This window comes from Scophthalmus maximus, chromosome 20 (genome assembly GCF_022379125.1).
Source record: "Scophthalmus maximus strain ysfricsl-2021 chromosome 20, ASM2237912v1, whole genome shotgun sequence".
Taxonomy (NCBI): Eukaryota; Metazoa; Chordata; class Actinopteri; order Pleuronectiformes; family Scophthalmidae; genus Scophthalmus; species Scophthalmus maximus.
In genome coordinates, this window is record NC_061534.1 from 6,787,430 (window position 1) to 6,803,253 (window position 15,824).

The following is a 15,824-nucleotide window of genomic DNA, read 5'->3' on the forward strand; positions in this document are numbered from 1 at the left end:
AGGGAATAAAATAAATACCTCAAACATTCTGTCCTTATTGTTCTGTTCAGATAAAAAAAAAAGGAGGGGAACGGGGAAAAAAAGCAAAGAAAGAAGAAAAATTAAAAGAAAAAGACACTCGAAAATGCAAACACCGAAAAATGTAACCAATGCAAAAGAGGGAAGAGTCGTGCAAAACAACAATGTATTTTTTCAGTAAAGATACATCTACAGAAACCAAATCAAATCAGAGTACAACAGAAAATAAACAAAAAAGGGACGGAGGACAGTGGTTTCACAGAAAACTGAATACAGAGGTTTGTTTGTTAGACCCTTACTGTCTGTCTGTCTGTCTGTCTGTCTGTCTGTCTGTGTCTGTGTGTGTGTGTGTGTGTGTGTGTGTGTGTGTGTGTTTAAGTAAGTTTGTAAGGTGTGACAGGCCTGTGAGAAACTATCCATGAAATGAATTGTTTTGTTTCAAGAGAACTAACTCATCACTGACAGTGGCGTTTCCATTCCTCCACCAAAACCCTCGTCTGATCCAACCTCTGACTGCTTGCTCGGTAAAATCATATTCAAGAGCTTAAGTGGATAATAACATGACCCCACTTTGAACTACACTCAAAAACTGCACCCTGTTGTCGTGACAAAGGGATTTGGGAGTGAAATGAGAAAATAAGTTCAAGTAGATGAGCCGGTGACAAGCATCTTAAAGTCTGTGATTAAACGCAGCAGGTCAGTGATTTGATCCTCGGAAAAAAATGTACAAATGCATTCGAGGTAACAGCCCGAACGCAGGATTAATGGGACGTGTGGGTCGGAAAATGTTGTGATAAAAGTTTGTAGCGATATTGCACCAAACATCAGCATACTTCTTAGTTTTGTTGCACCAGGACAACTCGTACTGTTATTATTCTTATTAGTCAAATGACGTATCCATGGTCCCCAGAGGATGAAACCTCCTGACTTTTCCTCTAGCACAATTAGCAAACCTCAACCGCAGCCACTGTGTCGAGCACCAACTCGCTACCGTTCGCGTGCCAACATGCTGAATTTAAATGTGTCGTTTTCTTTCATCCGTTCAGAAGCCGTGAACGTTATTCATCCAAGGTGACACTGATCGCTGCACGTTACCGTTACTGTACCTCTAACAGGTGTACTGCTTCCTCATGCTCTTGGTCAGCTTGCACTTGAGCCTGCAGAGAGCACACAGAAAGACACAGTGACAGCTGACACAGTGATCACAGTCCATGCGGCGGAGTGGGCAGCGCACAGCTGACATACTGTCAACCCAGTGCTCCGGCAAGAGGCTCACTGGTCGATCGGAGCATCGGTACTTTAGGAACGCCCCCGCTCCTGACGGCAGAGCTCTGATGAACACTGGAAGGTTTAGTTTGGGGTTATGCTGGTGTCTAAGCAGGGTCCAGTGAAAGAAATAAAAGCAGTGTTCAACACTAAATACCTCACCTGGGCTCTGGTTGAGCACTTTCACATCATGCATTTTTATTTATTTCATTTTATTTTGCAAAGAGAGGACAATAAGCCTGTACAGGCAGAAATTACAAACCTCACACATTTCTGAGGAACGAGTCACAATTAAGATCTTTTTGAAGCCCGATTGGTCTAATCCAGTGTAGGATATTTACATATTAGTCATGAGAATAAGAGGATTCTGTACCGACATTTCAGAAAGCTTATATGTTCCTATATTTTATTTATTTTGTTTATCATTCAAACGATTAACAGTGAATAAGAAAGGACAAAGATACAGCATGATGTAGTAGAAATGTACAAACTACTCATCTCAAAAGAGGCAATACAAGTGCTCAGTAATTTCAGCATCCTATCTGGGCCTGACTGGGTATAAAGGCAGATGATCTAACATCGTCACTATTTGAACAGCATCAAAAAGTATCCAAAGCACTTGAAGTCCACGTGTCCCTTGTGATATTTGCAGTTTCACTTGACCACTTTCTAAGCAATAGTAAGAACACAAATATATCCCCGGTCTTTAAAAAGGTACCACAGAGAATACAACATACCTAGAAAAAAAAAAAGTAATGAAAGAGGCGTTGTATAAATTTATCAACGACTAGAAAGGCGACATTTTTAGCAAAGAAACTGCAAAACTGCCGGGTTTTTTGGACAGGTTTCTGATGTCTTCATATTTCCTGACACAGTACCAGTGATTCGGTGACGGCGATTCAGCACAAACTGCCAACTGACACATCAATAACTGAGGAAGGAGCTACGGCATGAAGTCACTGTTCCTATCAGAGAAGCAATGACCCGGGGGAAAAAGTATGCTAAACACATTTCTTCTTTTTAATTAAGCTTTCCAAAACGACTCCTCTAATTTAGCCTTTACTCATGTGGCCGTACCTTTTGCAGTTGATGGATCTGCTTCTGCTTGGTGTGAAGGGCCACCAAGGCTCGCTCATGCTCTATCTGCAGCCGCTGCTTCCGCTCGACAGCCTCGTGCATATGCTGGGGACGGACGGACAGAGGATGTTATTTAAAGATGATGATTTTTTTTTAATAAAAAAAGAATTACCCAACCACAATCTATCTCAAATGAGGGTGTGACGTAACACAATGGAGCAAGACCTTGAGAGTCTCAACAATTCTCGGGATATTGCAGTTGCTATGACAGGCTCTGAAAGGGGAGAATGTTCTGCAGGGGGGCAGCTACCCCTCTGGCAAGGAGCCTTTGACGGAATCTGAGGAAAAAACGAATCGCCATCAACGGCATCTTGCAACTGCAGCGTCTCTACGAAAGTGACCGAACAATAATACCAGCTGGACACAAAAGTTGTCCGCTGCCTCTCCAAACAGCAATCACAAGTTTTGGACCTCCATGTTAAAGTAAGTAAAGAGATTTTGAGACAATGTGTGGCTGTCACGTCTAACCGACTGTATAGTCCAAATTGACTCAGACAGAGTGAGTCATGACTGTACAGTATCTATCCACGGAGTCACGGCCAGCTGCCACATCTCGCAGAAACAGAGTTAAGGCACACGATGCTTCTGCAGGCTTAAGAAGAAAGGACGGCTTAGAAAGCTCTGACATTCATCATTTTTCTCTCTGTATTCCCTGTCCCTACGAAAAAGAAAAAGAAAAAAAAAAGGAAAGAAAAGCCTCTTTACCTCCCAGAGTGGCTCCGAGGTGTCCTGAGCAGGCAGCCGCTGCTTTGCATAATCGGAGAGGAGCTCTAAGCTGCGGAGGACTGGACTGGCTGAGGGGCTGTCACTGGAGCTTTAGTGAAAAGTCGCCCTCTTTATTTTTTTCTTTTCTTTTCTTTAACCCCTTGAAAATTCCGGCAGCGCCCGATGAAGTCCCTGACATTTTCAGGAAACACCCGGCGGCGGCGCGGCAAAAAGAAAGCGAGAAGCAGACCTGAACGGCTCCACTAGAGCCGCTGGGATGCCAAGTGGTCAGCGCACGCCGAGTGCGAGCTGAGGCCGCGATGGACCATCCAGCGGGGAAAAGATAACTGCTACAGAAAAATCCGGATTGTGATTACGAATGAGAGTGATCCCGGCTGATACACTGGACCTGAAATCAACTGAAAGAGCGGTCGGCTCTTCACACCCAAGCAACGGCAAGAGCCTCCACCCAGAAGAAAATCAAGAACATGCAGAAAATTCCATATTGTTTGCACAGCTTCAGGGGGCTTGCGCCGCTTGCCTTGATATATGTTTCCAAAAACCCCAAAACAGAGGCGGCCAGTGTAGAGTTAGCATGAGCCACAGTCAAAATGGCAACAGTTATGAGAATAAGACCTCGTCTGAAAATGGCCTCTCTGGCTATGATCTGTATGTTCGTCTTTCGCCTTGAACTTACTGCTATGATGGAAAGAGATCTTCTTCATTCCCGTAGAGGGACGTGGCAGTAAGCCTTTTGTTACCAGAGGATATAACTTTAAAACCACGGCTGACAAGCGCTGCATCTCATTAGTTTTGAATGAAGAGCCCATAGTAAATAAATCAAGTGTCTTTTTCTGGGGGTTTTTCACATTGTGTCATTTTCCTTTCTTCCCATCTCTGCTTTCTCTTCCCACATTGTCCTTTGCAATTTTCTCTAAACAGTCTCTTTGTCTCCATAATCAATACGCAATGAGGACGAGACAAACCCTCCGTTGCTGTATTAAGGAGCGGGTCAGTTGTTCTCAGATGGGGACATTTCTCTCTCAAATATCCTGACAAACAGACGATCAATAGGAGACGTAGGGAGGCGAGGACTTGTAATGAGAGTGCCCCTCACAGTGCGGTGAGACTGTGTCTGATTACTATTGGCAAACCAGAACACGATGAAAAAAATAATAAAAAAAGAGAGAGCCTCTCCATGAAACAGATGACACTTCATCTCATGTGCTGCATCACTTGCCTTCTAAAGTTTTCTTAGAAAACAAAACCATGGGAGTTGGAATATTCTATGGGCTTATGGGTGACGGGTTTATTTTAGAGAAATATTGTTTGGGGAATTAGTTGAGACGTAGATTACTGAATTGAATTTAGATTCACGTACATGTTCATGATCTAACCGTACATTGTTTTAATTTCCGCTCCGAGGAAATTGTGGGTAGAGGAGGGAAAATCGTTCTTCGGGGAATATATGAAAAATGGCAAATTCCGATCGTTTATTCAAGAAGTCAGAGTGTTTCTTTCTTCGGGTCTATTATGTGGTAAAACTTGGCATAGAGGCACTTACTGACGGGATTTCTGAGTTCTCTCTCAGCACTCCAAATTGCTTTTCTGACATTATTAAGTTATCTGGTGCTGGGCAAAGTCTCTATTACTCCGCAGTCGTACAGTCTCACAACTCACAACTACCGCAACACGCCGGTACAGAGGACTCGGGAGAAAGACTCCAAGTTGTCATTTAGGGAGAAATCAGGCTCAGGGGTTGGCAAAAGTAACAGAGGATATTATTAGTATGACTGTTCCACAAAATCAACACTTCATCAAACTTAAGATGATGAGAATTATGCAAGAATTTAATTGTGAATGCACAGAGCATTCAGCCCACTGGTAAGGTGGGCTGAATGCCCACTGGGTAAAATTTCTTTTTTTAGGGGTACGAGGGATGGAAAATACATAAACGGAAAAGATGTGTCACCTTTAGAACCTCTTCCAGGTTCTCCACTTTGCCCTGGAGATGGCTCCTCTGCTGCTGGGCCACGTCTCTCTCCTGGCTCACTACAGCAAAGGTCTGTCTCAGCTGGTCATAGTCGGATCGCACCTACATGGACAGAAGAGGAAGAGTCGCGGTGCAAGAGAGGGAGCGGGGGGGTGGGGGGGGGGGCAAGAAGAGCGAGAGGATTGTTAACAACGTGGGTATACAAGAGCTGCTTCTAGTTGTGAGTTCGGGGGCCACTTCTCACTGGGCTTCGCAACAACCATAGACCTCATAGGCCAAACCTTGGTGAGAACACAAAGGGGGGCCAGAGCTGGGATGCGTGACGAAGGGTTTGTTTGGGAAAGTGCCACATCCAGTGACAATGAATATCGTGCACTTAACCTTTAAAGAGTTTGAAAATGTGCCCGTTCTTCTGTTGTTTTGTCCCAAAAGAGGAAGAGGATTTTTCTTTGACTTTTATGAACAGAGGATGCTTTCTTTCCTTTGGCTGGGGGGTTGATTGGGAGTTCACACTCTGAGGAGAAATTCATCAGCACATTTCCATTTAGCCTGGATGAGACAGAGCTGCTGACTTGAGCATTCTGCGTCTCGTTTCTTCATCAGTCACAGGCCGTGAGCTGCGCCGGTCCCTCTGAAGGTGGCCTCACAGGATTGAGCAGAACCATCCCTCAGCCATCATCTCATTAATTAACAAAACAGACGAGCGCACAATAGATAAGCTCAAAGTGCACGAAGCTAGACGGCTGCAAAGGAAATGAGTTCGTCCGCAAAGACGAATTTATGATTGGAGCTGAAGTCGAAAGCTCCGGTACAATCTGAGTTATATCACTGTTATTATTTTCAAGCAGACTGTACGAATAATAGCAATACAATTTATTTATGGATGTTTTTGTACATATTGAAAGATCCTTTACGTGATAAATTTACACTGACAGGTTTGAACTGTAGTTGACACCCCTGCAACATCATACCAGAGAACATGTAAGAGATTTAACCTATGATAATATATATGATGAGGATGATGATGATAATAACACGACTGCAAAAGTAAAAGATTCTACCAGTGATAATCGACCGGTCGACCACTGTGTGTGTCCTTGTAATACACGCTAATACGCGCGTTGAGCATGTGTGAAATACCGTACCTGGTCATATTTAGATGCCCTCAGGTGGTGGTTAATCAGCTCGAGGTTCAAGCGATTTTTCTCCTGCAGGGCCGCATGGAGCTTTGCTTTCTGAAGAAAGAGGGGAGAGAAACTCAAGTTTAGCGGTTTGTGACATTATGATACATCATCAACTTCCTCACTGCAAACCCTTTCACACCTGACTGCATCATGTATGCGAGGCCACACCGAGTAACTCCATCTTAAAACTATTACATAAGCGACAGATGAAAGTCTCAGGTTGGTGCTGATCCTCCCCGCTCCGTCTGTATGCATTCGTACGAGCGGCTTTAGCTTTTCTCTGCGATGTGGTCTGAAGGACAAAGCCCACACCCTCCATTTGAAGGGGCACAGTGGAAAAAGAGGGGAACACAGGAAGAGAGCGACGAGGAGAGAGAGAGAGAGAGAGAGAGAGAGAGAGAGAGAGAGAGAGAGAGAGGGATGGAGGCATGATTGGAAAAGGGGAAATGGAAAATAAGGTTTGAGGGAGAAACAGAAACAAAAAGAAACTAATTGAGGAGATAAGTATGGAAGAAGAGAGTGCAAGTCCAATGCTAAATGAGAACATTAGAACATAATGTTAGAAAAGAAATTCAGCAAGCTCAAGATGAGGTTAAGTTCCACACGATGTAACAGGATTTAAAAAGCTCCTGTGCAGCTCCTGCCTGCACTCTCCACTGCCCAGATTCCCATTCAGAAGTTGTCATGCCGCCGGTGCTGCAGGTACTCAAGCATTACATAATTACGCCAGACTCAAACTAGGGCAATGTTCTCCTCCTATCACGGCTCCGAGCATTCAGGAGTGATCTCACTCCGCCTGGTCATATCCTGGCTCATAATACCTACTTCATGCAGGCGCACTGAACTCGTACTGTTGATTGTCATTTTCAGCTTCCCGACTATAATATGTGGATCAGTCATTTATAAAAAGCCTTTTTCTCTATTCAGCTTTGTCGTTAAAGAAAGCGAAGTCTGAGGGGTTAAGAGAGTGGATTATAGCTTTTATTTTCTTGATATGTCTAGGAGGATAAGATGGTGGCTGGACTTCGGTTCAACATGTCTTATCGATGTGGAAGACATCGCCACACAATTTAAATAGGTAGATAGAGAGATAGGTCTCCACAACATAATTCAATTCAATCATCTTCTTAAATATGGGTATACGTTAGAGAAGAAAGTGAAAATAGGTGAATTTACAGAATTCGGTGTTATTTTTGATGCTCCCCGGCTAAGCTGCACCCTGTTAGGAGTGATAAACCGTACATCCACACAGTAATCACTCCTGAGCATGATTGAAGCTTTGTGTGACAGTTTCAGCACAAGGAAATATGGTGCAGCTCGGGACTTTATGATCAAGATTTATCAGCACGAACTGAGGTAAAAACCTCGAGCTAAGGGCAGGAGGGAGAGAAACTGAAGGTGAAGGGCCCGGTGAGGTTTAACCATGTCTTCATGCGCAGGCGGACAGACAGCTCGGACTGTCGCGGGGGGGGACACGCGATCAAACCGAGACACAGCGAGGGAACAGACAAGGACAGGAAGACACAAAGGCCGGGGAGTGAGTTCACCGGCTGCTCTTATTGTGTAACGCCGTCGCCACGTCACACCGCTGCACGCGACGGAGCAGTCGCTCTCCGCGCCTTTGACAGTTAATTACGAGGACGAGGCGGCACGTCGTGGGGCGTCAGCTGCACCCGCTCGCCGCACCGACACCCCGGGACACGGCCTTGCAGCTGCATGCCACCATGAGGAAGCGGGGGGCGGGGGGCGGCGCTGGAGGTGATGCAGAGGCTGCACTGGAATAAAGAGGCAAGGGTTGCGGTGCAATTTCAGGGTGGGAGAGACGAAAAGGTGAAGGGGTCGTCCGGGGTTTGCGGAGTGTGATAACAAAAGAAACGCACACAAGGAAAAAGGGTGACCTTTCCGGGGCTTTTTTTTTTTTATGGGCCTCGGGAATGATGTCTGTTTTTTTCCGCCTCCTCCCACTTGCAGTGAGTCACGCGTTCACAGCTCGGCTTAACACTCCGTAACATCTTGTAAAACATAATGCTACACTGCAAAGCCAAGGGGGACGCACACATTTTTGGGTGCCAATTTAAACCTTCGGTGTGTGCACAGGCAAACAGAAAGCAGACAACTTCTTTCTTCTTCCCTCCTCTGTCTCGTCTCCTGTCTCCGTCCATCCATCTGTCTCCCGGAACACACTCTCCGCAAACCCACTAATTCAGCTGCTGGCCCTAAACCTGCTCTTCTCGCTGTGGCCAGCAACTCGCTGAGAAAGTCCCAGAATCTATCTGCATCTACAAGGAGTGACTCCAGTTTCTCCAGTTTATTATGTACTTCAGAAGATTGGTAACTTTACTAAAACTGTTTTTTGGGGGGGCGACCAAAACAAACACAGTTATCAGGGCATGTCAAAATCATCCTCACACCACATTATCTGTTTGATCTGACATCAAACTATGAGACATCATACATTCGCTGGACTGAGCCCAGTTGTACCGTAAATAACACAATTATGACATTGGATTATTAGATTTCGACAGTGCTTCTGGTCATAGTAATATCATGCGCCTCTGCATCTGCAAGTCTGCAAAAAAGCTGCGGCATTCTGTCGATTTGGTTCAAAAAGATGTGATGTATACAAAAATGTTAATTCATTTTTGAGTTTCCCAATACCGGATGACGAGGAGTTGAATGGAAACTATCTCAAAGGAATTGAAAAACATGCAATTTGATCTTCTCAGATGAATCTATTGACGTGAATACAAAAACCTGATTAAATATGAAGGAAAAGAATCTTTTTAAAAAATGCCCTTGCGCCATCATAGCGAGTAAACACAACTTTGTTAAATCAAACATAATTGACTTCTGCACTCACAACTGTAAAGGCTTTAACTTTGGAAGGTATTGGATTTTACAGAGATGTAGGCTTTGAATCTATTTAGGGAAGTATTTATGCTTATGAATAAATCAGCCTTCAATTAATTGACACATTCAAAATACCGCTGGTCTTTAAGCCAAGAGAAAATTATACAGACGGAAGCTGGGATTTGTTTAATTTAGAAATAAAGGTTGTGGATCACACGGGTAATCCTTCAAAACTAGGCAATACGATATCTGAGCATTAAAGCAGCTGCTAGCTGCTGCAGTTATAACGGGGAACAGATGAGGGAATGAACACCCAGGGAACGGGCCCAGAGATTTTTTTTACCATGGCTACTGCTGACTGGGATCGTTGTGGGAGGAGGGTTGTCATTAATCAGATGTCACGGTGGGAAACATTTTGTCCCACTTACTGTAACTGTGGGAAGAAGAACATATGTCTTCAAGTGTGAACACAAGACAAACACAGATGTCCCATGTTGCCATTAATCAAAACAAACAAAGATACAACTTTATATTGAATATAGAGATATAGTTACACTGGAGTTCATATATAATGTTTGTGAGAAGAGATTTTACCAGAAAATTTATTTAGCAAGACCACATTCTCCCCCCCCCCTTCTCCTTTGTATATCATATATAAGGTGCAGTTTAGTTTTGCTATTTAAACTGATCCTCAAACAAAAGACTTCACACAAATGTATTTGATTATTTCAACTCACATGTTACATCATCAACACATTTCTCCCTCCACTACTTTCCCCTAAACTTTGCGCTTAGCGGTTTTAATAGGACGACTGCAGCTAATGGGCGTCTGCGTGCACACAAGTGTACCTAGAGACTGTGTCAAAGACTGCTCTGCACTCATGTGGTTAGAGAATGGATAAATGAGTCAGAGAGTCGTGACCGACGGCCCACCACTAATAGCAGCCGAGACGTCAGCTGTCTGTTCAGCACCACCTAATGTCTGTAGAAGTCAGGACCGTGGACAGCTCCTCGACGGAGCGCCGATCAGGACTGACTGTTGACTCTGTCTTCAACAGTTCACGAAAAAGAAGAAAAAAAAAGCATGGTGCTTTGTCATGTTGAATCTCATTAACATATGAGGCATATTTACAGACAGACAGTAATGTAAAAGGATAAATCATAGATGAAAAAATCTTCTTGATTTCCAACTCACAACCATTTTTTTTTACAGCAATGGTTACATGCTTGTAAAAAAAAAAAAAGATTATGAAATCTGACAACTTTTTTTAATTGAGGTGAACTGACTATTTAAAAACCTTGACTCAATCACTGTGCGATAAAAAACTGCATAGGACTGAGTCCTCTGGCAGGAGACGCAGGCTTGATTCCACCTTGTGGCCCTTTGCTGCATGTCCTCTCCACAGTCCCCCTCCCACGCTGGTCTGTCCAGTCATTAAAAGAAAAGTTGTATTTTTTTTTTAATATTATACTTTACAATAACGCCAAGCATTTTTAAAGCACAACATAAGATTTTAGAAAGATTTTTGGATCTGAAACCAATGGTTCCCTTTTGATTACGCTATAAATAAATAAACAAATAAAACTAGTAGTGACATGGAGCAATGTTTTTTAAGAGTAAATCCCCATTTTTGTTTGTGTCATGCAAACATAAGAGGACATTTATGCAAAATAACATGCTAAAGCAAGTGCATAAGCAAGAGGCCTAAGTCTTGGGATCAAATGTGTGAGAAATTAGTTTTGTCTTTTAAGAAGGTTGTTTTCTCTTCCATATGTACTTTACTGTATATGTGTATGAGGTTGAACCCATGAAGCGTAGCATTTTGCTAATGAAAAAAATGTGTTCTTCTAATGTTTACTGGAAATGAAAATTCAACACTTTACACACGACACAGTGTCGCAGATTCCTGCTGATCTAGGTTTACTGTACGTTTGTGTTTGCTTCCACTTAGACGTGTTCATGCAGTTTGGGGTAGGGAAGTGTTGCTTTTCACAAAAATCATATTAGCTGACGCCATGAACATTTTCAGAGGGATTGCAGGTGTAGAACCAGGGGGCTGTAGTATCACACTGCACAAGTACATTTTCACAGTGATGGATCACCCGCCTAAAGCACATTTCAAGACCAAAGCCATACTGACATAGAAAAATAAAAAAAAAAAAAAGAAGTCAGTGACTGAATAGAGAGGAGTGAATCAGTCTTGAAAAGAGATGTACTGGTCGAAAATGGTTGACAGTGTTTAAAAGTATTTAACACATTATTAATGGACAAAAACATACAAATCTCCAGTATGAACATTTACTTTAGCTTACAAACCAATTTACAGTATACCGCAGCGCATCCATATTTTCAAGGTTGATATTATACTTTAAGGTGGTTGCACAGTGCTACTCAAGGAATTGGTTATGAGAATGGACGGGAGGGGGCATTATGGAGATTTATTGTGTAGCATTAGAAAGGTCTTCACTGCAGCATAAAAGATGATATATATATATTACACAGAGTTTGTCCTCTGAAGGGCTTAGTAGGTGTTTGCCTCGAACGTGTCACTTCGATCCCACTTGATCGTCAGCCAAACATCAGCACACTTGGCAGACTGCAGGGAGCCTCAAGAGCGTTTTGTTTTTTTGAGATCAGTTGTTTTATAATGCCGTTAATACTGTGCATTAGCTCTGGTTTACAACACAGGCATGACACCCGGACAACAGTTTTATAAATAGCCGCGCAGTTCAGTGACTTACTTTAACCTTTAAGTCAGGTATTGTTCATGTGCACCTTTTTATGTTTTAGGAAAGTCTACCCTTCGGGTTTCAACTGAGACCTTTGGCATTACTCCTCTTTTTTCTTTGTGCTCGTCGGGGGAAAAGTAGTTCACGGTAAATGTTACCATAATGTCATCAATAGATTATTCATCAACATGCTGTTAAGATAATCCTGTGCCACTCATGTGCCACAACAAATACCTCATTCATTAAACACGAATTAGTGACTTATCTATTTTTGATGGTAGTGTGTGTACAGTTATGTTTATATGTACAGTATGTACATGCGTGTGAGCACACACTCATTTGTCACAGCAATAAGACCTATGAGGCCACAAGTGTAAACTGTGGACGCAGATGGCAGTGGCTCATGCAAATATAGTGGGGCGCGCGTGTGTGTGTGTGTCTGTGTCTGTGTCTGTGTCTGTGTGTGTGTGTGTGTGTGTGTGTGTGCATGCAAGATTCAATGACTTGCATAACTGGCATTCTCCAGGCGTACAATAGCTGTAAGCGCTTGCATATCCATAGTGTTGCAGACCTCTCGACTGAATACTAAAGATTTAAAATTATTCATGTGGCAAGAATCTTTATCTCACATGATACATTTACACACACACACACACACATTCTCATTGTGTATGATGGCCTTATAATTGGAGGGAAGGCCCTGTTGGTAGTGGATATGTAAATAAAAGGTTTGAAAAAATGTCTGAATGTGAAATACATGACTCAATTCTGCAGATTCAATAATATGGATCAACTGGCGCCTGAAAGGAAACACGGCCTGCGCAGGGATTTAATATTAACAATGTCTCAAGCACAAAAGACTCAGCATCAGGTCATTGTGGTAGAGAAGATTTTTGGCACATCCAGGATCTTCTTTCAGGAAGGAGTCGCTTTCTGCGCTTCTGAGCACGTTCTCGAGATTTTATCGAAAACTGTGTGTTCCAACACTTTGATACTTGCATAAATAAAAAGCCTTACAGGACATGTAGTGGCCTAATGTTTTGTTTAAAACGCCCTGGTTTTTTTACTGCCGTGCGTCGTTCTCACAGTGCAGGAGACACTCCAGACTTTTATGGAGGGAGAAGACGGAGGAGAGGCAGGGAGAGGCCGGCGCTACAGTCAGGAGAGATTAACTTCTCCCCCCCACATAACACACATCCTCATTCACCTCACTCTTCGACCTCTTCTGTCGCTTCCCCTGTTACTCATCGGAGCTCTGCATCGTTTCTGTACTGTTTGTGCTCGTTTATGCGCCGTCCACATACAGTACGGTTCACGCTGTGTTTGCTTTTGCGTCTCCACTGCTGCTCAGGGGCAATAGCAACAGCTCGCCTCCTCTCAAGCAGTATTGCAGTGTGCTTTAGTAGCACTGGAAAAAAAACTACCACTGTACGATGTACGACGGAGTTTTTCAGGATGACACAAGATGTCATATTGGACTACTAAACTATTAAGTGATTCAGTGATTCATAAAAAAAAACTAACGGACAGATTGCGCGATAAACAAAATGAGCTTTGCCAAAGATTGCTGCACAAAGACTTAAGTTGTGTGCAGTAACAGCGATCTTTGTGCGAGATGATCTTGGTGGCTGTCTCTGTCAGACTGTGTGATGTCAGTTTTCTAGGCTGGTCAGATGGTGCAATGAACGACAAACAAGATTCAGACATTATCCATCCAAAAGTGAAGAGAGGACATGAGAGGAAAATTTTGCAAAGTGTGTTTGAGGTAAGATATTCATATTCTGACCGGTCGGTGTGTAGACGTGGCGGTGAGCAGTCACAGTGTTGGATTTTTGATCAAAATTTCTGATTGTCAGAATTTTTTCCTCAGTCTGTAAATCTTTCGGCAGTCTCATAACATGATGCAAGAATGACGTGCAAATATTTCACGATTCTTGCAAGCTTGTCAACTTAAGTCTGGGACAAACCAAAATCGCCAAAAAATGTATTGTTTCCTAGAGCTAACAAAAATAAATGTTTGACATTTGAGGTGCACTTTGATGCCAGATGTGAGCTGCAGTCCCAAGTGAATCTAGATCCAAACTGAAAGTGGTCTGAACAAGGCCAGCGAGAGAGAGAGAGAGAGAGAGAGAGAGAGAGAGAGAGAGAGAGAGAGAGAGAGAGAGAGAGAGAGAGAGCACGAGTGCACATCAACTTTGACTGTGCACTGTGTGTGAAGGGTAGAGGTGCTGCAGCTGAACTGTATGTGGAGGAGCCTCCAGGGGAAACAGTGGCCTTCCTTCAGAATACACATGCCCCACAGGGAACTTCAGGGCACGGGGGCGTGTATACTGAATTGTGAGTGTGCTGTATGTATGTAGTGTAGTGTGGGTGCAGGCCAAGAGAGTGAAACATGGATCTCACGACGTGGGCTGCAAAGCTTCCAGTCACATCGATGACATAACACATTTGATGTGAACAGGACCTATTGTTCCCCCGGGCCACACAGAGAATATCAGAGGGCCGGAAAATAAGTTCTGAGGAAGATCAGTGTAATGCTAATGAGGAGCCCAAGAGCTGGTTAGGGATTACATGTGCTTGGGTAGACCTTCGCGCTCACATAATGCTTGGATGGACCTTGATGCTCAGAATGCACAAGTGCACACACACACACGCGCACGCACGCACGCGCACACGCACACGCACGCACGCACATGCACACTAACACATCTGCACAATCCTGCATATGAATGCTCGAGCGCAGGCAAATCCATAAAACTCTCTCACATGCACAAACAACACCCGGCCAATGATGCACACGCATGCATCTTCATGTGCACGCACACTAAAAACGACCCCAATCTGCAGCACCACATACCACACGAGTGCTGAATAATTTACATCTGACCCCATTGCACAGTTGCTAAAATGTACAGTATGCTTGAAATACACTCAGGGAGCCTTAGCAGAGGTTCCCTCACTACTGTGAGGGTTTACGACCCTCCATAAAACATACTATTTTATCTTGAATAGCACCCACTGTATATCATATTACAGAAAAGGGGCATGTAAGGACAAACTGACAAACTGTCAGCACATGCCTGAAAATCCTGCCGACTGTCCTCTGCATTTGCATTACACGTTGGCCCCTTTCTGTTGGCTGCCAGGAGCGGAGTTGTTTAGAATTCCTTCCAATATTTCCAGTTTTTATCAATCATGATCCACACAGTGTACATTACTGTCGTGCCCATAGGAACTTTGCAACTGCATGCTCCCAGAGCTTGGCTCAACATGAAGGAAGATTGCACATTTCTTGCTCCCTGAATAGTTTACCTCTCACTGTTAGATGATTCAGTTGAAAATCAATTCAACAGTATTGCCTTTCTTATTTCTTTTCTGTTGCTCTTCTGTTTTGTTACTATCCTGCCATTTTGATATTTGAGGCTTTTGGTTTTTACTGTGAAACACTTTGCTTTCATATAGCACTTTTCAAACGTCACGTACTTACTTTACTAAATTAGCAATAAATTACCCAAATTGCTCGTCTTGTGAGCAGAGCTTCAACTGCAGCTGAAAGTGGAGAAAAAAAAGAATTAGGACTGCTACCATGACTACATCTCCAGCCTTTGAACAGAGCATACAAAGCACCACTTTAATCTCCCGCAGACTCGTGTCTCGTGAAGCTCAAAGATGTCTGGACAATATCCTGACGATTTGTATCTGCTGTCCGTGCTTGAATTTCTTTCAGCAGTCAAGGGTATGAATGTGGAGGATCCTATAATGGCTTCTGTGACATTGCACAGCAGATGCATATGACCTGGTTTTGGGTCTCAGGTGAGCCCGACTCAGTGGCGCAGAGCAATAGGTGACAGTTACAGGAGCACAGGTCCTGTCATGTCATCTGTATCCGATCAGGCTGGCCTGACATTGTGTACTCTCTCCCTCCTTACACTCTCCCTTCC

At 43.5% G+C, this 15,824-nt stretch overlaps 1 protein-coding gene across 8 annotated transcripts in view; it reads right to left on the minus strand.

Moving 5' to 3' along the window:
* rimbp2a (RIMS binding protein 2a) overlaps positions 1-15,824 on the minus strand; it is a 45,105-nt gene that overhangs the window by 19,232 nt on the left and 10,049 nt on the right. For 7 of the 8 annotated variants that reach the window (XM_047329563.1, XM_047329564.1, XM_047329566.1 and 4 more), the window contains 4 exons: positions 6,265-6,354; positions 5,099-5,221; positions 2,362-2,466; positions 1,125-1,175 (listed from right to left, as the gene is read on the minus strand). In XM_047329563.1, the coding sequence (XP_047185519.1) occupies positions 1,125-1,175; positions 2,362-2,466; positions 5,099-5,221; positions 6,265-6,354 (369 nt within the window). The other variant, XM_047329569.1, reaches the window with a different exon arrangement.